The sequence below is a fragment of the Lepisosteus platostomus genome, chromosome 24 (genome assembly GCF_059453375.1).
Source record: "Lepisosteus platostomus isolate fLepPlt1 chromosome 24, fLepPlt1.hap1, whole genome shotgun sequence".
NCBI classification, from domain to species: Eukaryota; Metazoa; Chordata; class Actinopteri; order Semionotiformes; family Lepisosteidae; genus Lepisosteus; species Lepisosteus platostomus.
The window spans coordinates 6,372,187-6,397,143 of NC_142634.1; the positions used below are offsets into that span (position 1 = coordinate 6,372,187).

Sequence of the window (24,957 nt, forward strand, 5' to 3'; positions counted from 1 at the left end):
AAATATCTAATTATTTCAGGTGGGTAGCTGCGTCAGCATGCGTAGCTCCACGGCCGAACCGTTGTGTTCTCTTTCTTCTTTTTTTCAGCATGGAATAAACCTATTACTTGTTCCTTTGCTATCTAATTATTTGATTGGCCCTTTTCTTTATGCAGAGTCGCGTACGCCTCATTCTCACCTCCGATTAGCTAGTCTCTGCAGGCCTTTGCGACCATTGGTCACTGCGCCATCAATCGGCGACGAGCCGGTAAGGGGGGAGGAGCTTCAGCAGCCACTGGTGTTCTTTCAAAGATGGCGGCGGTGGTGAGCAAGATGGAAGATAATTTTCTTGACAATTTAAACTAATTTCAAGCGTGTAAAACAAAATTTATTACTTACAAGGTAAGTAATTGGACGCTGTGGGGAGACTAAAATGATTATCGATTTATTTCGGTTTTTAAAATACCGGAAGAGTTACTGGGGGGGGGGAGTCTTTTTTTGTGGAGTGGAGCACCAAAAAAAAAATTAAATGAACGAGCTTCATATATGTTTCAAAATTCAGGGTGATTAAGTTAACTCAGGATGTGATAGACATTTAGAATTTATTTTTAATGTAGAAAATTGTCCCTTTGTTGTAATAAGATATTTCCGAAAACCCACACCTAGCAGTATTTGTTTAACCTAAATAAAACAATAAAAAATAATAAAACCTAATAGATTTCCACCCGACACGGAGTTTTATTATTTTTCATCGTATGAATGTGAAGGCTTAAAAAAACTCTTTTCTGCGGGCAAGAAGACACCCAAAAAACCATCTGTTCTGTAAGTGTAAGGATATTACAGTTACATTTGCAAAGCGTGACACTGATAGGCGTTACAGGCCCCATTCAGTTGGCTCAGTTACGTATGGAGATATATGCACTTCTTTTGGTGACATTTTAGCATATAGTTTCTAAGCATAATCTGTATCAAGCACAATCGGCAGAAGAAATCCCGATATTATCAAATAAATCGCGTTCGGCAGCGACTGTTACTGCTGTATGAATGAGAACGTGTCTTTGTATCCTTTTAATTTACGAGAAATTTAAATGTCTCCTTTTAAATCGCGTTATTCTGTTTTCATGTAGATAAGTTCGGAAACGGACCAGACGCCGAATTCTGGTCCGTGGGGTCGTACGGTACTATCAAAAGAGATCGGAAGTAGATTGATCATCTTTAAAATGTTGAAATGAGATTATTGGGGTGTCGTTAATCAGACTTCAGTCCCTTTCTAGCTAGTTGTTCAGTGTGAATAAAGGATGAAAAGGGTGTTATAAACTACAAGAAGGACTGTTTCTCCCAGTGTGTAGGTTGTGCAAATAGTACTTTAAAAGTCATTAGTCCAGCAATTTAATTTTTTAACACAATTTGAGTTCTTATACGTACATTTTTAAAAAGTAGTTTTTGGACACCTCTTGAAATACAAATTGGAAGGTTACTTCCGATATTACTTGCTCAGATATCGGTTACAATAAATAACAACTCAGTTATTGTATAAAAACATAGATTAGATAATATCTTTCATTATTTTCCACGTGGGTGCTCAGTGCAATAAAATAGATATCTATAGTGAATATAAAACATGAAAATACAAGTTAAAGATAATATGCAGTGACCGTATAGGCAAAAGGTAGGGGTCAATAGAAGCAGATAACAGCTGCCCTACAAATCATACAAATCATGGTTGACCTTATTTGGTAAACAGCCTTTAAGTGCCTTAAAATATTTAATCTTTTTTCTTTATTAGTTATGAAAAACTATAATTGAACTATCTAGCTGATGCCTTTCAAATATGAGGCAGTCTTCAAATATTCTGTTTAAGATGGAGGATATCATAGAGAAATACCCGAATGCTAAAAACACTGTCAAAATAAGAAGACACCTGCCCGCTGAGCTCTTTTTCTTTTGTTTTTCCTCCCTAGTTGGGACTTTCCGCTGAAGACTTGACCATGGAAGACGAACAGTGCCTAGCTATGGGCAACATTTAAGCTGAGTGCATTGTGATTTCCAATAATTGAGACAGTGATTCTAAAAAGCTGTCTACATTAATGAAAAGAACAATGTAGTCAGCTTAACATAATCAACAATTACATGACCAAAAGAGAGTGTGTTTTAGAGTAACGAGGAATGTTTCTCCACACGTCTTTAAGTAGTCGAAAACCTCCATTAAAGGGGAAAGAAATAATCATTTTTTAATAATTCAGTTGTATACATTTCCTCCTTCTCTGTATTTTTAGAATAGCATTATACATTGTTGAAATGGAGACTGATGAAATTCTGCCGCCCCTCCCACAAGGGCCACCTGATGCTTTGAGCTTGGACAGCCTTAATAGTCCCCCACCGTTGCCGCCAAGCACACAGCCTCCACCACCTCCCCTGCAAACGTCCAGTGACGCAGAGGAAATGGACGTTAGCTCAGGTGGTGATGGACAGACAGACGCCCCAGCAGGGGACACTGAAACGACTGGCGCAGAACAGCTCCTCGCGAAGGGATCTGCTTCCTTCACCAGCCGTCTCGCAGACGAGCCAGATTCGAGCCCCCTGAACCCGAGAACCGCTCGGCACGCGCCGCCCGTCACCAAGTTCTTGCCCGACTTGAAGCTACTGAAAGACGTCAAGATTAGCGTGAGCTTTACAGAGAGCAGCAGGAGCAAAGACAGGAAGGTATTGTACACTGGGAAGGGTCAGGAGGTGCAGGCGGACACCCAGCTTAGCAGTGATGGCGTAAACGGCGAGCTGCATGATGCCGATCTGGGGTTAGCTGATGGGCAGGGTCAGGGTGATGCCACTGTAGATGCAGGGAGGAAGGGTGAGGACGTGGAGGCTGACTTGGAGAAGAAAGTAGAATTTGCGGTTCTGGATGAACTCGAGGATTTCACTGAGAATTTTATGGAGACTGGAGACGGAGACCAAGGAGGTTTCCAGTCTGAGGTGATTGTTCAGCAGGAGCAAGCAGATGAGGAAACCCTGAATTATTCCTATGAGGTAAGTTGGCATTTTTTTAATGGTTCGGCTTGCTGCTGTGGAACACATGGTCCTTCCACTACATTGTACACCGTGACCTTATTTAGTTTTCACATGCCTTCATCAGTTGTGGATCACTTTGTTACGTTTTTTTATATGTATAGTTTATCAAATCTTTTTTAAATTGGATATTTTTTTATTAGAGGTTAAAAATAATATTTTTTCTCCAAGATGTGGCTGGTTGTTTTAGACTGTATCACATCTGGTAGGATCTGTATCCAGATCTTTGCTGCAGTCTTGACCAGCTCAAGACTTGACATTACAGCATGGCATTGTCGCAGGTGATTGCATGGCTCCTGTTGTGCAAAGTGCCTCTCTGGTACCAATAGCAAAGGTTGGCATAAAGGGGCTGTGCCTGTGGCTGGAAGATTGACAGGCTAGGAGCAGCTTTCTCTTTCTCTGACCGTGTTTTCCAGGAGGATTTTGATAATGATGTGGATGCGTTGCTGGAGGAGGGCCTGCCTGTGCCAAAAAAGAAGATGAGGCTGACTGAGGACAAGTATGGTGGAGACAGTGACCATCAGTCGGATGGAGAGACCAGCGTCCAGCCCATGATGACCAAAATTAAAACTGTGCTAAAGAGTGAGCTTTCATTCTTTCCTTTTTTTTTAATCGTGTTGCTGACGCACTTGTTTTGGTCTTTGTCTTTTTACTCCTGTTACTGTTTTTTTTCACTTGAAGAGCAGTATTTAACGGCTGATGTTATTACATAGTGTGGAACCATTGAGAACATTTTTCTGTTCCTCAAATGGAATTAATTCAGTTTGTGTTCATTTAAGTCCATAGTTGTTCAGTGTGAAGCTTTGGGCAGTCCTCTGATTTGTTGATTTAAGCTGTTTTGTGAGTGTGCCGTATGGAATTCTGATGACGGCTCTTGCTCGCCCTTGTTGTCTAGTGCTCACCCTTGTGACCAGTGTTTGACTTGCAGTAACCGAAGGCCTGTTTATGTGCTTGTAGGTCGAGGTCGTCCACCTACAGAGCCACTGCCTGATGGATGGATCATGACATTCCATAACTCTGGCATTCCAGTCTACCTTCACAGGGAAACCAGAGTAGTTACCTGGTCAAGACCTTACTTCTTAGGAACAGGGAGCATTAGGGTATGAGACTTCTTATGTGTCCAGTGGTTTTTATGGCTTCGATCTGTGTGCGTGAAGGGCTAAGGTAATCCTGAGTTGTGTACTTTAGCAGTCTTAAAGCGTTAAGAAGAAATGTTGGCCCAAGGAAAGCAGATGAAAAGCCAGAGTTGTGCAGTATAACAAGACAACAACTCCGAGAAGCTGCCACTGAGGTGTATTAGTATAATTCTAGACGTATCATTGGCATACTGAAGAAAGCCGCTTCACACGCTGTGTTTATAGCGCAGATGATAGCAGATTACAGTGCTCTGAACTGTGGCTTTTTTTCATATAAAGATATCCATAAAGTATTTATGTGCCATGAGAACCGAAACCTGGCTAAGTTTTGGCTCACCTGTCCCCTGAACCTGTCACAGAAACATGATGCTCCGACCAGCAGCATTCCCTGCCTGCACTACAAAAAAATGAAGGAGCAAGAGGAAAGGGAACAAAACGGAGAGGTGACGCCGAACCCCGGGAACTCCCCGGTGAAAACTGGGGAGGGGGTCCCCGACGCGGAGCGGGTGGACGAGCCGGACTCCACGGCCCCGGAGGAGTCGGCCGCCGGCGCCTCGGGGGTCCCGGGGGAAGAGGCAGTTCCTGCTGGAGGGGTCTCGGAGGACAAGGATCCCCATACCATTGACACCGCACAGGGAGCCCTGGGACAGGTCAAGGCAAAGGTGGAGGTGTGCAAAGACGAATCCATAGGTAAGGGGGCAGGAGACAGGAAGGGTTGGTAATATGTCTCTTTTTCATGTACGGGAAGTGCCTGCAGGGGTAGGTGTTTTTTTTTTTTTTTACAGTTTTCTTTCAGTGCAACCATGCTTGCTTTTTATCAGTAATGCATCTATCCAGAAAGCTGCTTCTACCTTGTAAGGGTTGTGGCAAGCTGGAGCAAGGTGGGACTGCACCCTGGACACACAAACGTATGAACACAGGGCCAATTGTTTAGAGACAGCGGGTAGCCTAGCCAGCATGTCTTGGGAAGATGAGAGAAACAGCCCCGTGTGAACTTGGAAATGAACTGTGTGTATATATTAAAAACATTCTCATCTGAAGTTCCTGCTGCATCCTTTTTTTTCAGACATGGGGGAATAGTGTTTTCCTGGGCAGTACACATTTCGGTAGCTTTCACACTGTTGTGCTGTGTTGGCACATGAGCTGTAAAGGAACAAGGAGAAATTAATTCCAGCTGAAATCTATTTATTTTTCCTTCTCATTGGGGAATTGCTCTCTACTTCACTGAATAGATTTCACTTGAATGTAATATTTAGGTGTTTTTTGGAATTATTTTTAAGATGAAAGTGGGTGTGTCAATTAAACTGCAAGTCATAAAGAGGATTTTTTATTTGTGTTATTGGTTTACTCGTTATAATTAAGACTTAGTGATAATTAATCATTAATGGCATATGAATGGTGCCTAGGAAATGGTAAGATTTCTACATGTCTCCCTTTGTAAACTGTTAAGTAGATTGAGCTGAAGTAAAGCAGATTGTGTAAGAACAGCCCATCCTAATGTCCATGCAGAGATAAGAAGAATGATTTTATTTCTGTTTTCATTTGGTGGCAGACATTGAGGAGTTTCGGAGTTACTTGGAAAAGTGTTTTGATTTTGAGCAAGTCACTGTGAAGAAGTTTCGGACCTGGGCGGAGAGGAGGCAGTTCAACAGAGAGATGAAGAGGAAGCAGGCTGAGGCAGAAAGGCCCATCCTGCCGGCTAATCAGAAGCTTATCACTTTGTCTGTACAAGACGCCCCTACAAAGAAAGGTACACGAAGATTTCAGCGGCAGCTCTTTCCTTACAAAAGGACTAAAGGGCTTGATTGGAATGTTAGATTTCTGTATTTCTTGCTCTTTTTAAGCACTTTCTTCTTTCCTGTTCAGAGTTTGTCATAAATCCAAACGGGAAATCGGAGGTGTGCATTCTACATGAGTACATGCAGCGGGTCCTCAAGGTTCGACCAGTTTATAATTTTTTTGAATGTGGTGAGTAGTATTTTAGTATTTCTTTGCTATAATCACATTTTTTAATCTGCATGTATCCAATCCAGCTGTCCAGCTTCAGTAACCACTCCTTAGGGGGTTGCAACCTGATCCAGCATCCTGGTTGGATTTCATTCATTCACTTTCATTCACTCACACACACATGCAAGGTCCATTTAGAGACACTGTTCAACCTGAACGGTACGTCTCTGGATGGTGGGATACCAGGATCCTCCCGCTGGAAATCCGTGCGGGCAAGGGTAGAAAATCTCAAACACAACACAGAACACGCCCAATTCAGATTTCAGCCCAAGACCTGTGGGGCAGTAAAGCTAACTGCCGGGTCTCCATGCCTTCTTATCTCTTACAAATCAAAAAACACATGGACTTCCAACTGATAGTATCTCCCTTAATATATAGTCTGCAGAAAATAACACGGAACCAGATTGTGTGGGTGCCCTGGGGGGGGTAAAGCATTTTTTTCTTTTGTTCAAGGATGTAAGAGTTTGAAAGCTGTTTCTGTTTCCAGAAAACCCAAGTGAGCCCTTTGGAGCCTCAGTCATTATAGATGGAGTAACATATGGCACAGGAACTGCAAGCAGTAAGAAACTTGCCAAGAATAAAGCTGGTAATTGCTTTTACATATTTTTTTTTTAAAAAGTCTAATGGCAGCTTTTGCATATTTATTGTGTAGCTTGCAAATTGTTCCCATTTGGAGTACAATTTACAAACACAGGGAAAAGTACCACACACTCTTATGCTTTTTTAATAAGAAGCCATGAAAGCACCATTGTTTCACCTCCTATTTGGTGCAATTAAAGTGGTCTACCATTTTATAAAACACAATTACAAGTGCAGTTTAAAATTAAAAATACAAGATCCTATTCATGTAACTTTTGGCAAAAATTTAAAATTGTGCATGGTTTTTCCCAGCTCGAGCAACACTGGAAATCCTTATTCCTGATTTTGTGAAACAGACATCTGACGAAAAGCCCAAAGATAGCGATGAATTGGAGGTGAGTCTCAATTTGAAAAGAAAGGTCTCGCTGGTATTTCCAGTGACAACATACAGTATTAATCTGCCTAGCTGTGTTGCCAAAGCCAGTTTCCTAGAGATCTGTGGATCAATAACCTACTGGGAACCAACCAAGAAAACAAGCAGATTTGCCTCGTTTATAATCTTGTTTAGGCAAGGCATGTATGTAGTTGTACTTAATAGCCATTTTATCTTTTTTTTTCAAACTCAATTTGCAGTATCTATATCTATGCTTGGTATTACTCTGAAAGCCTTACAATATAACTGGGACCTCCAGATCTCTTGCTAAAAGATGTGGCTGTTTTGCAATTATAATGTTTTCTTCTGTTTTGTGTTATTTGCCTCCTAGTATTTTAACCATATCAGTATTGAAGACTCGCGGGTATATGAATTGACCAATAAAGCAGGATTGCTGTCACCATATCAGATTCTTCATGAGTGCCTTAAGAGGTAAGGGACTTTTTTTAGAGAATTAATTTAAGAAGGGCACAGATTCCAGCAAGTTATTTAAGTCGCTTTTGCAATGACTATCGGGGATTTTGAAGTCACACGAAGCAATGGAATAAGGGACAACAAAAATATGCGCACGTACATGAATGCACACATAATGGTTTTGAAACAACTTCCTGCCCTTTCTCCAAACATTCATCTCAACTTCACTTCACAACTCACAGGGAGGGACATATATGCAGAACAAGAAAAGCGTTACAGAATGGCAAGGACCTGCTGTAGTCTGCGAGACAAAATCGTGCAGAAATGATCACTATCGGCAGATAATCGAAACTCGAGTGTCGAGAAGGGAAGGTGTTCTTCAGTGAAGAGACACTGGGGAGTCTAATAAAAGAGGCGGGATGTATATTACAAATGTCTTTGAGACTGTATTTTTGGAGATTTCTAATGGCAGACACATGGTCATTGCAGTTCTTTGATAGGACAATCTACCACTACACTGCAAGTATAAAATGTATTTTTTTTCTTTTTAGAAACCATGGAATGGGTGACACCAGCATAAAATTTGAGGTGATTCCTGGTAAAAACCAGAAGAGCGAATATGTGATGACTTGTGGGAAACACACTGTACGAGGATGGTGTAAGTACAGAGCTTTAAAGCCTGTCAGTTGTATTCATAAGACTTACATGATACATTCATTTACCTCCTGTTTATTTAAATAGAAAAGGTTGACTTTCTCAGCATTACAAACTAAAAGTACAAAACAATAAAGTGTCTTTTAGTAATGCTTAGATTACATCCTGAAAGATTTGTGTGATTTTCTCTTAAGGAAAATAGGTTTTGGTTTAGCACAATGGTTGAAATTGTATAAATATAGCAGTTTGTCTATAATATATTTACTGTAAGCAGGGTAATGTTTTAACAATCTGCATTCCAGAATCTTTTGTTTTAGAGCATTGGTAATGCAGTATGTAGTCTGATTGACCTTTTAAAGGGACCTGTTTATGATCCCACACACTGTGATTTCTTTTCATTAAAAGGATGTGTACTGCCTCATTGTTACACGTGTTCAGTAATCATAGCTTATTTTGTCAAATGAAACGTGTTTCAAACAACATGTTAAATGGAGTCCTGTTTAAGCCTGCCACAACAATGTTAAGATTATAAGTTGGAGAATAGGATCTAGTGAAAAACTTAAGAGGTTATGCACGTCTTAATTTTTTGGGTTGTAGGTAAAAATAAGCGAGTGGGGAAGCAGCTTGCCTCACAAAAAATCTTGCAGCTTCTTCATCCACACGTCAGAAACTGGGGGTCACTTCTCCGCATGTATGGAAGGGAGAGCAATAAGATGGTGAAAAAGGTACGTTTTTGTGAAACCCGAGATGTGAAAATCCCAAAAAGAAGGCTACAGAGGTTCAGAATTCAATGATTATGGATGCTTGTTTCTGTTCTTTCATTACAGCAGACACTAAAACAAGCCAGGGATGATAGGAAGGTAGCAGGTCTAGATGTCATTTCTATGATCATTCCCCCTATGTTCACACACAGATTTCTTACCTACAGTAGACATAGGGTGTTTGCAAGTGCTTATCCAGACACTCAAAGCGCTGTGCAGGAGCACACTCATAGTACATGTAACAGAAGTTGTAAGAGAAAATAAAACAACAAACTGCCCCAGTAAAAAAACATACTAAGTTAGTATGTAACATAAAGATTCATACTAAGTTATACATTAAAGAGAGATTTAATAATGTTGGCAGTCTTGGGGTCTCTTGTAAACGTGGCCAGTGAGTTGCACGGTTCACAACTGAATTCACCAAATTCTTTCCAATGGTTGTGATGTGTTGACTACTTGTAGGTGGTTGAGGAGCTATCTGGTCCTGTAAGCATGCCTTCCGTCGGTGGTCAGAAAGAGCTGTCTGAAATGTTTGTAGGAGAACTAATCTTAAGGTGTGGCCACGCTTATGGCTGCCCAGCTTCCGTACATCCACACCAGTACTCTGCTAGCCAATGATGAAGACGTGTGTAAATGGGCAGCCATATTGTCAAGATGACAGCTGGCAATGTACATCAACGCTGTCATTCTTATATAGCCTTTTCTAGTTCTTGAGGGAGGCTATATCATTGAAATCCCTTGATTTCTGGGTTTAAGTAAACCATGAATGGTCAAGGGGAGCGTATTCTTATTGAAACTGATTCCTGTGCTTAATTACTTCAGTGAAAAGGAAGAGTAAGATGGGAGAGCTCAGTTTGCAAGACATAGAGCTGCCAGTAACTGGGCTAGGATGAAGTAAATGTGTAGAATCCTGAGTAATACCTTGAATGGTTTTATGTGTCCATGATGGTGTTGTTTTGCACCCTCGTTGATCTGTCTCAATTGTTTTGGCAGGAAAACTCAGACAAGAGTGTGATAGAACTTCAGCAGTATGCCAAAAAGAACAAGCCAAACCTTCATATCCTGAACAAACTGCAGGAAGAGATGAAGAAACTGGCAAAAGAGAGGGTGAGCTTTCCAGTCAGGGTGACACCCATAAAAAGACTGATTTGTAGCTGCTATTGTCTTAATTTGCATGGTTTTGGTTATCACCCCTGTTCCTGGAGCACCCAAACTCTAGCAGTTCTTATAGGTAACCAATTTCTAAAAGACTTTGAATAATTGAGTTATAATCAGTCAAGCAGCTGACTTGCTAAACTAGGAAATTTATAGCTCTTTAGGCACTATGCTCTTGAGTATTCATTAGTCTTCAGGAGAGCTCTTAATTTAAACAGTATTTGCTGTATTACTTTCCAATCTTCAGAAACAGGTAAGCTATAATATGAACTAAATTGGGGCTGGGCTGTTTAGTTAATTGAATATTTAAATGAATTAAGTTGCTTGAAGACTTTTCAATGTTTTGTTTCTGCTGCTCAAAACTTGATGATCTTAATGTACATATGAAATGCAGCTGTTAAAGGGTAATCTCCAACGTGTTTAGGAACTGAATATAATTGTAGAGTTCAGATTGTGGGCAGGGCACTAGAATGCAACTACATACCAGAGCTTAGCTGGAGAAAAAAAATCAACAGGTGTGTGGAAGCTTTGGGTTGGGACTGGAAACTGTTTATCTGGAGTAATCAGGAAGCACTCGTGAAACTTGGGTTTGTGGCACACACTATTACGTTTTTGTAGCATGTGGTTCTCATTCACAAAACAAGTGTTTAATTTAAATCTTTATATTGCAGGAAGAAACCAGGAAGAAGCCAAAAATGACCATAATGGAATCAGCCCAGCCTGGCAGTGAGCCCTTGTGTACTGTTGATGTGTAGTAAACTGTAACCAACCAACCAATCAAAATGGCACTGACCAATGGTATCCATCATTACCATCGGAGCACATGTCCACACCCACCTGCTTGGATTATACATTATGCAGAGTGAAATGGCAATAGAACTTAAATTTAAGGATACCTCTGTAACTGAAGTACTGTTAAAGTGATTGAAATATTTTATTTTGGCACATTTTACATTTAATGGAAATTATAACAGGATAAGCTTGCTAGTGGAAGTACAGGTATAGTTTGAACTGCATTCATCTCTACTCATATTTTACCTAAAGCACTTTTTTCTCTCTCTCATCTGATGAACCACATACAGTTACTGATTACCTGTAATTCAATACAAATTACTGGTACCTGTACCTCAGTGGGGTTGTAAAGTTTTGAATTCACAGAAATATGCAGTTATTTGAACTGTGGAGGGAAAGGAATTGATTCTTGGCTGGAATTGTTTACTGTCATATGACAAAAGCTCTTTTGCAAATGTGCTGACCAGTTTGGGAAAACCTACATTTCTTAACACAGTGGTTACTAGTGGTTTCTTTTAATGTGAACCTTGACAAGATTGTATTTATAATTACCAGTGAGTTCCTTTCAGCTGAAAGCCAATACACCAAATTGATTACTTTTACTTAAGAAAAACTGTTTAACAATTTCAGAAACTGACTCAAGTCTTTTCACTGGGAATCTACATTTACTTTTTTGATCACAATTGTAGCTCAGTACTGGATGTAGCTACAGCTGTAGCTGGATGTAGCTACAGCTGTAGCTGGATGTAGCTCTGTGTTTGTGGCAGAAATTGGACAACAACTCTATAACTGCTTCATAGGGAAGTGCCTATGCCCATTGCAAAGCAGTTTAACTCCATTTCAGGTTTGATGAGCTGCAAGCGTCTGTAAACCAGCACAAAGAGCTTAGTATTTAAAGAAGTCTACGTAGTGTAGATCAAAATGCTATGCATTCTTTGCATTTTAAGGAAATCTACATAGGGCAGATCAAAATGCTACATGGTAGAAGTCTTTTTTATTAATGTTTTTTGTATGTTTTAGGTGATGTGTAATCCGTAGAGCACACCTTAAGGCTGTGGGTAAAGACTGAATTTGTCTAGTGTAACTTTTAACTGGATAAATGTAACACTTAAGCTAGGTAAAGAGCTGTTTCTAACCTAGCAACACATAGAAAAGCTGCTGAAGTTTCTTTCCCTGAGGACCAGAACCCCAGGTGCAGAGTTTAAAGGTGGATGTTTAACTACACGTGAAAGACACGCAGTGTGACTTAAATGAAAGTCAGCTGCAGTATTCATTTGCCCATTAAACTAACAGTATGACCCCTATTAAAGACAAAAGATTGTTCATATTCAAAAGCAGAATTTTATGAGCAAGACTAAGCCTCATTATGTGGAAAGAGATCATTTTAAGTGTGCTACTGTGCAAATTTCGTTTACAGAAAATGTAACCGGGGCAAGGGAAGGAGGAAAGGGAATCCCCTTTAGCATGCTGAAAATCCATACTAACAATCTTAAAACTTTTAAGGACAGACATGTGAATAATAGCTTTGTATATGTTAGAAAAAGAAAGTATTTTTATTGCCTTTTGTTTGGAAATGCAGGATGAAACATATCAAAAGGTCAGTTTTAATGGCTGGTCTACCAAGCTAACGTCATGCTTTCCAACTGTCAGCGCTGCGGAGGACACAAGCACAAGGGCTTGAGGTACTGTAGTTTGGCTTGTGTAACAACAATGTGCACAAGGCTCTGGCTTATTATTTGTTATTTTTAGGTTTTTTTTGCATTGGAAGTGAACACCTAATTGAGATAAAATGTGCATGTTGAAAGCTTTCGTAGTTGCTACAAAGTAACTTGAGATGTTCAGTGTTTGCTTAATAAAGGTAAGCCTCCAGTGGTAGCTAGGAATTCAGATTTAAATAGTGGGAAATTGTAACTCTGGATTATTTTCTTTTTACACTAAATCGAAATGGTAATGGTATGTATTGCCTTAGCATACTTTTTTCGCTAAAGGGCTTGTGTTGCGAATGCAAAGGAACATGCTGGAATACAGTCCCTTTAACGTTTTGGGAAACACTAAGCTCTTTTACTTGAGTCTGTTATTTAGTGAGAATAAGCTACAGTATTTGCTGTGGAGTGAAAGATGACGTGTCGGTGATATTGAAATTCTGGTAAAACATTGCCTTTAGCATGTGCTGATTTTAATTGTCTTAATGGGTTGTGTGTCTGTATACAGTAAATGTCTGTTTGCCATCTACTTAATTCATCGCACTTGTCAATCAAGGAAAATGAAGGTACTCTCCTTTACCTCGAACAAAAACTTTCATTTCATTTAATACAAAATTCCATTAAGTAGTAAAATAGCTAATGAAGCAGTGTGAACCAAAGCTTAAATAATACTGTCTTATGCATTTTTATAGACTAGATTGCTGCATCAAATATACAGGAGGAAAAAAAAATGCAATAACTGCTGGAACAAAAGTCATTTCAACTACTGTACACTGTCATTGTGTGAATTATTTCAGTGTACGTATGCTTTTTTTCTTAATGCTTACTGCATTAATATTTTTTGTTCAAAAGGCATTTTCACTGTTGCACATGAGCACAAAGCTGCTGTAATAAGGATTAGAATGATGCTTTAAGAATGTGCTTTTCGTATAACTGCCCAGAAAGAGTACTGACATTGAGTCTGTCTTGCAGAAGTGTCTTTAGTGTGTGCTGAAAACATGCTTTTTTTACATGTTACCGTTTGACTTGTAACAGTGTGGAATTCTTTGCTAGAGGTAACGCTGCCTAGAAAATGAAGTATGTCCTGTAATGTGACTTACGTGTGTGGACTTTTTCAGTGAAATTCGTTTATGCAAATAAAACTTTTGTCTTACCACAGCAGGTGCAATTAAAGCCCCGTTTATATTAATCTGTTTTCAGTTCAGTACATTTTCCCTGATGTTTATAAACAAGAGGAAGCAAAAATGTGAGCTTCACACAAGTTTTATGCCCCCTACAATGGGGTCTAAAACATTCATTGATGCTTGATCTCTGCTCCTTGGTAAAAGCAGAATTTATGTAAAAATGCATGCATATATGACAGTACATACCTAAGTTTTGAAATACAATACACAAGTTTAGGTGTCGCCAGTAATCAGTGGGTTTCATTTCTTAATGCATTAAATACTTGCAAACTGAAAAATGCCTTGCTTGGTATTTATTAACTGTTGCCACTAATAAATAATACATATTCCACATTTTACTAACAAGGCATGTGTTTGTCATTTACTTGTACTCAACAAGCTGTTTCAGTAATAAATTACTCAGACATGGGTTATAGGTTACACTTGAAATAAAGTATTACCTTGCAGTTAAATACACAACCAGCAAACAAAAACAGGAAATGCCTGAATTGTGTTCAATTGCTTCATTTATGAAAATAAAGAAAAAAGGTAAAAAAAATAGTACTTTTAAAATACATTTAAATCAGCCAGGAATGGGTTTGCTAATGCTGACCTCGGAGAACCCTGTTCAAGGAAGATTTATAGGTCATTCATTTCTAAAGAATAAGACAGTTGCAAATTTTTGAGCAAGTCAGTGATTTAAAGGAGCTGTGGTTCTTGAGGATTGAAGGGGATAGGGATTTAGTTCTCGATCATCTTTGCATGATAACGAAACCCGGAAGAGCTGGGTTTGCTATGCAAAGACAGCACAAATTCATTTTTTAAAAAAAAAAGGAAAATTAAAAGAATACACATTTGCCATTTCAAAATTCTCCAAAAGATGGCCAAGATTAGACGTTGGCAGCACCTTCCTTGTAAGGCAACAGTAAGGAAAGTTTTGGCCGGTTAGTTAGCTGAAGGTTCAGACTGGGGCTCCTCTTGTCTGCTCAAGCCACTGTTGGAACTGTAGTCCACCCTCTCAAACAGTATAAGCAGCTCACAGTGCATAGTCTGAGGGAACAAGTCCAGTGCCATAGCTCTGATGGGCCGGAAGGGAGATCCTTTCACACGGTTTGAAGGGGATCGGCAAAGACTGGAAGAAACAGAAGGCAGTTGCATTAAAATCCCACAAACTTCTGTTTTCCCCATTCTCTCTTTCTGTAGTTTAAGGGTGTAGCACAGAACTCGGCAAAGTTGTTCCACCTTTAGGACACAGGAAGACTAAGCATTGATGTCAGAGGTAGCTTGTCCTATTATAAAAATTGTAAGACCTGAGCATGTATGTTCTAGGCAGGAGTATACTGCAGACCTTTAATTTTTCATTTTCATTGGAAAAGTTACAGATGAGAAGAACCAATTAGCCAATTCAGCCCTGCAACACAGCTCTTCACCATAATAAGGGAAAGGAGCAGCTGTGTGGAGTAGTGTTCAGAGTTCAGCTGCATGGTGTGACACTGCTATTGTACACTTCAGTAGCCGGCTTGTCTTGTACTGCTCCAGTAAATTCTGTACTGTATACACGTGAATTCTTCAGGTCGCTGTGACTTGTGCTTCATGCTCAAGCGACATCCTAAATGTTACAAAACGGGCATACTGAAAATGTTTAATTAATTAACCCAACTCAGGAATACCCAGATTGTTTTGTTTTCAGATAAAGTGGCAAGTGAGATGTGAATTTGACTTACTCAGTGAAGTTGCTCATTGCTGCCTTGGCATTGCAGGCCACATAGATCAGTCTTTTCAGATGTTCTGCTTTTCTGATTGCCAGAATGACCTTGGAATCTGGAATGGATGGATAGTGTAAGATATTTAAAAGATATTTCACATTACATGCAACATAATTACTGGCTAAATTCTGAATCCTTCAGAAACATACATCAGAATAATTCAGCAGATCACATCACAATAGTATTCGGCGTACAGAATGTAATCTGCAAGAAAACGAAGAACCAGATCACTAGAGGAAACAACGCTCCCTATCTTTCCAAGTCAAACGAGACAGATCTTGCAATAGTTCATTCTGTGAATCTTAAACTGATAAGATGTAGAATCTGTCTCATCTCATGGTATTCTAGTCACGTTATTTTAAACGTCTGAATTAAACATAAATTATTTCAAGATCAGTAAAACACTTACGAAGTCCTGCTCTTGGAGGGTCCACAATTGCAGACAGATTTTGTGAGCTGACAGAATTGAGTATAGAGGGGAATATGTCTTCTGCCTTTCCACAGTGAAACTCTATATTGCTCAAACCTGCAACAAAACATTTATACTCAGTTTCAGGAACCCTCAGGGCAGTTGAAGCTTTGCTGTGTTTCACAGAGATACTAGTATATCAAGGCTCTCAGAGGCTGGAACAACACAGGACTCTCTGGTGCGGAAGAGGTCAGATAAACATTGAAGGGATTTAAATAATTTTTAACATCTCCATATCACCAATGCACGTAAAATGATGGAAACATTTCTCAACCAAGACTGACATTTTCAGGAATCAGGTTAATTAAAGCCGTTCCGAGTGCTTTGTAAAGACTCCATTTGTCTTCTTGTATTAATATCCAGCATATTCCTTTTTAAGTGCTTTTTGGAACTCAGTTTTTAAAGATAAAAAACGTATCAGAAGCCATCAGAAGGCATATTGGAGTATGCAAGATGTGTCTACCCAAGTGGCATCACTCCCAGGCCACTGCAAAGTAGTGCAACGCCAGCACCCCTCTCCTCTATAAATGGTCATACGAGTTCAAACGGAAAACTTATCAAAGAGTCGCATAAGCATGCATTAATATTAAGAGTACATTATTAGGAAAGGAAAAGTAAAATACTACAGAGGGGGTGTGACATTTGCTTTTGTTTCAATTTTACAGGTTGAATAAAGCTGCTCAAATTAAAAAAAAAATGTGGGACTGGTTAGAAAACAACACAGGTTAATATTTTAAGTAGTGTCTCATTTGTTCCAACGTCATCCCTTACCATTGATCTGTGCATTGACCTTGGCATCCTCTACCGCTTCCTGACACAGCTCAATTCCAATCACCTTCTTCACACTCTTTTTAAAAGGCAAGGAAAAAAAGAGAGAAGTACTCGCAGGACATCTGTGACATCCGTCCTCCCCAGAAAATTCTCATTTTTAAACAAAAGAAACCAGTTCTCGTAAAACCAATGACGTTTATTTTGCATTATGCACGAACAGAAGGATTACATGTCTTATGTTTCTAATCCAGAGGTGAAATGCTCACTGTGCAGTGCTCGCACTGTGATGCTTCTCGATCAATGCAAACAGAAGTAACAGCCGGCCTCGAGCACCCATCCAATAATCTATAATGCAATCCATTGATCTGGGCACGCTCCTCTCAGAGAGTACCCTGCTCTTACCTTGGCAAGGCAGATCCCGATGGTGCCGGTTCCACAGCACACATCCAGCACTGTGCTGTCCTGATCCAGCTGTGCCCAGTCAGCCACGGCCGAATACAGCACCTCTGCTGCCAGGGTGTTCACCTGTGGATGGAAGGGTGGACAGACTGCAAGTCAGGAACCAAAGTGTGCATATAGTTAGACACACACCTTGCGTCCTGCAGAGAACTGTGTCATTGTGTCATCTGGGCAGGTGAAATTTAATTAACACCCTCATTCAATACACTTTCTGCCAAATCTCACCTCTCTGCTGCTGTGTATGTGTGGACAGAAAAGCCAGGGGTATAATTCAATAGCTTTCCAGCCCTGGTCCTAAGCAACCACAATCTATTCTGCCTTTTGCTCTAGCCCAGTTCTTAATCACAGGCTCATTGTAACTCATCAAACTTTTTTGAGAAAATATTATCGACAAAAAGGCTTGAATCTCCTCATTCAAAAGTGATGTTTTCTCAAATACAGGAACAACTAAACCAAACATCTAAGTAAGGAAGAATCAATTGCAGGCATTAGTTAGCACAAGTGATTCAGAGATAGAACACTGTTTTAAGGTTACCCTCAAGCTTTCACCTACTGAGCCCCAAATCAGTAAAATACACTGACTTGCTCAAGCTTGGGCCTTCCTTCCAGATCACAATGCTTAACTACACCACAGTGAAGTTATCCAGCCCTGCTGAACAATGAGAGTCTAGCTGTTCTTGTTCTGTCCACCAAACCCTGTACCCTTACATCATTAGCAATGTTCAAGATGAGCTGAATTTCTGTTCTTATGCTTAGTGCTTTGTATGCAAACCTCCCATGATAACTTCTGCATCCTGCACACTGCACGGCATGGTGTCAGTGTATCTTGAAGCCTACCTGGAAGAAAGAGTGAGGTGAAATCTGGAACCTGAGACCCAGTAGCTCTTCATGTATCCACTTCTCTCCAGCTATGTGTTCCAAGGGCAAATCTTCAAGGTTTGGAGACTTTCTAAAGACAGAAAAAAAAGAGGACAAAATTCCAATCCTCAATATCCGAGAGAGTGGTTCCTGTAAACAAAACACGCCAGCAGCACCACTCTCACCTCTGTCCCTCTCTCACGAAGTACAGAGAGCTCACCCCACTCTCTTTACCATCTCCCTCCATGAAATACTGTTCCAGGGAGTTCTTCAGGTCACCCAGTTCTGCATCTTGTAGTTTCTGCAACAGGAAGAAGGAAACCCCAGTTTTGACAGTGAGGTGGACAATGTATAAAACTCTCCATTCTTTTCTTTTGCTTTCAAATGGTAAAATCTTGAAATGACTCCCTAGCCACTTTGTTGAAGCTGGTTTTGGGGGATTGTTTTTAAAGAACAGCTTTGAAAAAACTTTGAACAATTCAGCTACAAGCAACAAAACAAGCAAGAAGAAAAAGATACTGGTACACCAGCAGATTCATACCACAAAGTAATTTAAAGAATTAAAGTGAACCACAGTCTTATTTTAAATTTATAGAAAGCATAATATAAACCCAGAGATCAGGAGTCATTAAAGTTCTTATGTATAACAAAAGAAACCTGACATAATATAAATATTATAGGAACATTATGTCATTCTCCACACTCTAATCCAGATAATTATATTCAGTGCCTTCTCCAATATCATTTGCTGCAGAAACTGTTTAACAGGATTTCAATGGGTACATTTGTGTTTTCCATCTGTCCAACCTGCTGGAAACTTGGCTACTGAGAAACAGATTCCATACTTGGCACTTATCAGGTACACAGCCTGAGTCCAGCTCAACATGTACCCACATATTAATTTTGTGCCAAGTCCTGACAAGAGTGGAATAAATGCTGAGAAAACAAAATGTAATTTATTGTTGACAAGTTTAAGCAAGAATCCAACATTTCTGAAAATCCTATTATTCAGACCTCTGATTTTTTTTTTGCACATTGCAGAAATACTTCAACACACACAAAGACAACAATTATGAACACTGTAAAGACAGTTAAGCATTTTATTATACAGTTCAGTCCCACTGTTCCCTTTTTCTGATGCGATTTGTTAATGTCTGATAATTAAGCCATTCCTCTCCCACCTCCGACGGTCTTTTAGTATTTTCTTCGGGGGACATTCTAATGCCACAATTATCTAACGTCACAGCTGTCTTGCTGAAAAATGTGTCCACGAATGTATCTTAGCTTCTGAACTAAAGCAATGCGTTGTGATACTAATTTGGAACCATGAGTTCATTCCATCTTTCTGAGCAGGGTGCAAATTTGTTGTTTGCTGCAGGAAAATCTGATTATTGTGAAAACATCATGCTGAACAAGTCACTTGCCCAGCAGCAGGTGACTGAAATCGGGATATCGATATCAGATAAATGTAACTGTAGTACAGAATGTATCGTTTTTGCTGCTAGGACTCCCCCCATTTGAGCTTGATTTAAAAGGGGCTCGGCCCAGCTGCTTCCCAAATCAGAACTGAGCAGCTTCGGGTTTCCTTACCTGGGGGTGAAAATACACCAATGCCATGATCTGACCCGTCCTGCTGGTCCGCACTGTCAGCTGTTTCCAGTGACCCTCGTATGTTTCAGGGCTGTACACAGGAAAGGGGCTAGTCCTGGGGGACAACAAGACGTGGACAACCGGTGACCGCGAAGTGAAAACAAAAACAAGGAAACCCTTCGCGAAAATGCAATTGCCTGTGGAGGACAGCCGAGATTTATTTCTGCGGCGTCTGTGGTGAACGGAATCGCATCCCATCGATACGACCGAGATGAGGTCGTCGTGCAGGAAGACCCACAGATGGAGTTAATGGAGAGACAAAAAAAATGAGGGGGAAATGTAAAAACTGTTAAGGACGAGAGAGGGGCTCTCACCTGATGTAATTCTGGAAACACTTTACCACCTGCTTGGCTGCTGGGGGGACATGCACAGTGTCCGAAGGCTCCACGACGGCACAGGAGCCCCCCTTGTACTTGCCCAGCCGGAACCCCACCGTCTTATCCTGCCCGTTCGCTCCCACTCCAATGAGAAACTCACACTTGTTGCGATATTCCGTCTGCCGGAAGGAATTTTTTAAAAAAAAACATGACTCCTTTAAAATTCCACTGCGTTAACAAAGCCACCAAGAAGCCCCGCCCATCCACCGACGGAATATGGTGCTTTTTTTCCCCATCCGGAGATCTCCAGTTGATTAAACACATTCCCGCAAAACTCCAACACTGTAAGAGCTCGAAAATGTGGGAGGAACCTGTGCTGAAGAGGTTCCCCTCAGTCTTCTTTGAGTTTGTGTAAGGTTTCTTGTTATTTTTACTGGGAAAACTAACATACTGGATAATGGTTCCCTGTACCATTAAATAATCTTGAAAGTTGCGCTGTTACACTGAAATCCAAGAGCAGCTATCCAGATACATTATAAAAATAAGTTAATTACAATTTCTTTTGCTTTATCTGACTGAAAACAAAACAATCTAACCTGGTAACCTAGAACTATATGTACAGTTTATCATTCATGAGGCATACAATGCCCTTCAAGTTTATTAATATCTCAGATGAAATATGATTAAAAACATCATATAGCAGAGTGAGTTATGAATTGGGTAATATGCTTCCCTTACAGATAATAATGCTATAACGTTATGATAATTGCATGGAAACAAAGCAAATAATTCAATGAATTCCAGAAAACAAGAAGGTCAAAACAGTCTTAAAGTATTCCTTTAAATTAAATTCAACACCAATTCAAAACAAATCTACAGTAACATTCTGCTCTTTGGAAACCTTTGGAACTATATTGAGGCCTCTGAACATTTCCCCATTAACCTGGGTTATGAAATAATGAAACACATTGGTTAAGGTCAGAGAGAAAACACTCCAGCCCACCATCTTTAATGTTTTGGGGCTGTCCAGGAGACCTTTTTAAGATAAGAAAAACCGTGAACTGCAATACATACCAGGACATTTTGGCCAGACAATTGTTTCTTTTTGCCAAGAAGCTCATGCTTAACAAAAAATGTACATTCTAGAATAACAATGATCCAAAGCACACATCCAGATTGAAAAGCAAATGGCTAAATGTAGACAAAATGTTCTTGAATGTATTACTATGTATTGTGCTGCTGGAATTCTGGACATTCTAAACCCTAAGAAAGTACAGCAAGTGAAGTTCTAGGGCTTCATCCATATAGTGTGCAGTCTGCTTGTAATCAATCACTGCAAGTGGATTCTGTAGTGACTATACACTCCTACCTAGACCTTCAAACTAAAAACAATTATGTGTCAATCTGGGTGAGGGATCATGAGTACCGGCCTCCAAGATCATGACCTACCTTTGAAGGCCTGGGTTTGGCTGCAATATCTTGCCAGGTTAGAAACTGCTATTTGGTAACACCCAAGATAGTGAGCCACAGTGCACCGAGCTAGTTCAGCTTCTATCAGATCAATGGCATGAAGGCATTATTCTCTTGAAGACAAAGCAAGTTGCTTCCCTGTGTTTTTCTTTCTCTTCCCCCCCCCCCACCAGGACCGACGGGTCAACAGGTTATTTCATCTTTAATCACCTCATCACCTTTGCCGAATCAGCTCTCTGTAATGAGGCGATTCGGTCATGATTGAAGTGACGAAAACATTTAATACTGAACATTCAGATCATCTATTTTACCAAAAACATGCACACAAAAGAGTGATAAGTTTCTTTTTACTCTCAGTACAGCAAACCAGTGAAAAGACCATCTGGTCTTTTCGCCAGAAAGAAAGCGTGCATCTGGAGCTTACTTAATCACCCAGCCAAGCTCACAGCTGCCAGGCAGGCTGCCTCTTCCACAGCCAGATGATAACACTGAAGCCAGGTCTGGACCACATAGCTAACATGACAGGCTGACGCAGTAAGAGACATGAATTTGAGGTTGCCAGGCAGCCCAATCTGTACAAAATGATGACCTTATCAGAGTGACTCAACAGTAAGGCTGTGGTTGCCACGAGCAGCAAGAACGTAGGCAATCTGTGAGTGATCAGGAACAATAAACAGCATGCACCACTGTACCTGGACTGGAGATGGTCTAATGGCCTCCAGCGGACAACACATTTTATTGTACTTCTGCTTCTGAACAAATAGCCAAGGCAGCATGGCTTTGTTATTATTGCCGATTTCTCTAAAGAGAATCAAGAAAGAAAAAGATCAGTGGTCATTGATTCAAATAAGAATAGTTTTGTTTGATTGAAAAGGAGTTTTCCATGCTCCCAATAGCAATACATTAGCAGCAACACAAATGGATTGTATGAACACTTCCACACATGGCTATCTGCAAACAAATTAAGCTGCTTTCTCAACCATAAAACATGCATCTCAGAAGCTCAAATTTCACAGCATTCCACTGCTAGGTAGCTCTCCGGACAATTTAAGACACGAGAGACTTAGTTTTTAAATTTTAAGATGCAGACAGGGGTCTCAAAATCACTTTCTGGAGGGCTTACTGCCTTCTGGGTTACATACCACTCTCAGTCATGCAGTTGGATTAATTAACGGTGTAATATTAATACTTCCATTAGTATGGAAGGAGAATATTCCAAGCATGGGTGCAGTTATAGAGGTGGGCCTGAATGCTGTGAGCAAGCAAAGGCATAACACCTTAAAAATAAACCTATTTATGTGTAATTAAAAAACAAGATTAAATCAATTAGTCAGCATGGAATAAAAACAAAAAGATATCGAACCGTCCTGTAAATGACTGTAAAGGTCCCTGCTTTTAGTGGCATGCAATCATCCCATTGGATCACAAATAAAGTACTAAGTTACCAACTTTGCCAGTCTCTGCAGGATTCCTTCACTTTCCTGCTCTTTCCTCTTTAGCTGCTCTTCATAAGGGACATTCCAGAGTGGCGTCACTACATCTGCAATCTGCTTACTGAGTGGCTCCTCTTCCTCTGTCCCTTCCTCTCCCCTGTGGCGCTTTGCAGGAACCTGCCCTCCCTCAGGCTCCTCCAGCTGCAGCTGCTGCCTCTTCTTCAGGATGGGGTCCGCCTTGGGCTTGGCCAGCCGCACGCTCAGAACCCGGCCCTTCCACAGCAGCCCATGGACAGCCTTCATGGCCTTGTCCCGCTCCTCCTGGCTCTTGAAGGTGACGAAGGCAAAGTTCTGTCGCCCCAAGAGCTTGATCTTGTGCGGCGTCAGGCCGTGCTTGGCCAGAAACTTCTTCAGGTCGTTGAAGCCAATGAACCTGGGCAGGTGCTGGATCTCCACCTTGTAGATCTCCGAGGTGAAGAGCTCGTCTTTGATGTAGCGGTAGACGCTGGAGGTGCCCTCCTCTTCCTCGCCTTCGGGCTGGGGCTCTTTCGCAGAATCGCTGTCTTCCCCGTGCGCCTCTCTTTCTAAGGATGCGTCTTTGAACTCACCCCGATCCCCTTCCGTCGCCCCCGCCACCACACTTTCTGCTGCATCCGTCATGTCTCCAGACCCTGGAGAGCAAACACAAGAAGAGAAATCATTGCTCAAGGTACATTTCCTTTTGTAAAACCAAACGATTATCCAATACCTCCTTGTGACATAATCTGTTAAACTGAACAAGGCTAATGGCTTGCATTTGTAGAGCACTTTTCACCCCCAATGGATCTCAGAGTGCTTCACCTATAGGAGAGCACCCAGTTCATCCATCACCTCTCGTTGATGTGTGGCAGCGGCTGTGGGCCATCAGCCCCACTGTAGGGCAGATCAGGTGGAGAAGCAAGACACTGCTTCAGCAATCGAGTCAAGGGTGAAATGTTAGGGAGGCCAGATCGTGCACAGACGGAGTGGAATTTAGCCAGGACACTGGGGGTACACCACTTTCCTATGTTCTCTCAGTACACAAAAATACACACATATTACTGTGATGTGTTATTTTTGTGTCATGTACTACATATCACTTGTGATTCTTTAGCTTTCACTGTGTTTGTTTCCATCTTAACATGGAAATTAATAGGGAATGTCTTACATTACTCTGCCTTTCAGGATTTTAAATACAGAACACAGGAGGACGTGAAATTTGTCACCTGCTTCAATGCTCGCAGTTCACGTGGTTAACCATAACACTAAATACATTTTAGTCCACAAGTTGCAAAATACGTAATTATGTTTCTATATTTTACAGCAAGAAAAATAACTAAGTAATTCCACTTTACTCACTTAAGATTTTTTGTTATATTTCTTTTTTGTTTTGGTGCTGTCTGGTTCGCAGTTCTTTGCAAAATTAACTTAATTTATGGCATTGCTTATAGAGCATAATTTCATTTTGCTGTCTTCATATACGTATTAAATCTTATTTAACCCCAGCGATTTAGGATAAAACGTGATGAAGCAAGACGGCTTACCTTATCGCTCGCTATTAAAGTAAAAAAGCTTAAACCCTACACTGTCGCATTTACTCAATTCAGCTGCACACGTGAGCAACCATGTTAGCACGGAAAAATAGTGCCGCGTTACAAACGCTAAGCATGGCGGGAGATTAATTTTAAACCTTTATATATTTAATTAGAAAAATAATTTTCATTTTCTATCGAAATGGTTTATTACACAAGTATATAACTAAAGAATACGGAATAAACATGTTTAAACTAGCATTTGTAGTGTAAAGGAAGTGACGTACAAGGTCGGAGGCCCCTGAAAAATAAAAATAATATTAAATGAATTAAAAACAAAAAACGTTTATTAGATATATATAACCTACAAGAGAT

The 24,957-nt window shown here is 40.4% G+C and overlaps 2 protein-coding genes across 3 annotated transcripts; one reads left to right on the forward strand and one right to left on the reverse strand.

Annotated features, from left to right (window-relative positions):
- Positions 1 to 224: 224 nt before the first annotated feature.
- dgcr8 (DGCR8 microprocessor complex subunit) lies at positions 225 to 14,659 on the forward strand. The gene is made up of 14 exons (XM_088618105.1): positions 225 to 381; positions 1,941 to 3,003; positions 3,459 to 3,624; positions 4,000 to 4,142; positions 4,538 to 4,868; positions 5,731 to 5,928; positions 6,045 to 6,146; positions 6,673 to 6,771; positions 7,077 to 7,159; positions 7,529 to 7,629; positions 8,163 to 8,269; positions 8,863 to 8,990; positions 10,020 to 10,133; positions 10,853 to 14,659. The coding sequence occupies exons 2-14, from the start codon at positions 2,278 to 2,280 to the stop codon at positions 10,934 to 10,936; spliced, it is 2,382 nt and encodes a 793-aa protein (XP_088474231.1). The 5' UTR covers positions 225 to 381; positions 1,941 to 2,277; the 3' UTR covers positions 10,937 to 14,659.
- trmt2a (tRNA methyltransferase 2A) lies at positions 14,139 to 24,835 on the reverse strand. 2 transcript variants are annotated; one of them, XM_088618107.1, is made up of 12 exons: positions 24,595 to 24,835; positions 23,049 to 23,703; positions 22,292 to 22,400; positions 20,127 to 20,308; positions 19,753 to 19,867; positions 18,348 to 18,463; positions 18,142 to 18,253; positions 17,248 to 17,370; positions 16,846 to 16,921; positions 16,015 to 16,131; positions 15,564 to 15,660; positions 14,139 to 14,971 (listed from the first exon to the last, which is right to left on the reverse strand). In XM_088618107.1, exons 2-12 carry the CDS (start codon positions 23,690 to 23,692, stop codon positions 14,785 to 14,787), a joined length of 1,878 nt encoding a protein of 625 aa, XP_088474233.1. In that variant the 5' UTR covers positions 23,693 to 23,703; positions 24,595 to 24,835; the 3' UTR covers positions 14,139 to 14,784. The 2 variants fall into 2 exon arrangements, with proteins under 2 accessions (XP_088474233.1, XP_088474234.1); XM_088618108.1 differs by lacking the exon at positions 24,595 to 24,835 and adding an exon at positions 24,410 to 24,552.
- Positions 24,836 to 24,957: the final 122 nt, after the last annotated feature.

Excerpts from the sequence above, each read along its gene's own strand:
- dgcr8 (XM_088618105.1), top strand. The coding sequence starts at position 2,278 with ATGGAGACTGATGAAATTCTGCCGCCCCTCCCACAAGGGCCACCTGAT. Across the intron at positions 3,004-3,458 it reads CCCTGAATTATTCCTATGAG|GAGGATTTTGATAATGATGT; the intron begins GTAAGTTGGCAT and ends CGTGTTTTCCAG. Across the intron at positions 7,630-8,162 it reads CTTCATGAGTGCCTTAAGAG|AAACCATGGAATGGGTGACA; the intron begins GTAAGGGACTTT and ends TTTTCTTTTTAG.
- trmt2a (XM_088618107.1), bottom strand. The coding sequence starts at position 23,692 with ATGACGGATGCAGCAGAAAGTGTGGTGGCGGGGGCGACGGAAGGGGAT. Across the intron at positions 20,309-22,291 it reads TTAGACCATCTCCAGTCCAG|ACGGAATATCGCAACAAGTG; the intron begins GTACAGTGGTGC and ends TCCTTCCGGCAG. Across the intron at positions 14,972-15,563 it reads GCAATGAGCAACTTCACTGA|TCTTTGCCGATCCCCTTCAA; the intron begins GTAAGTCAAATT and ends TGTTTCTTCCAG.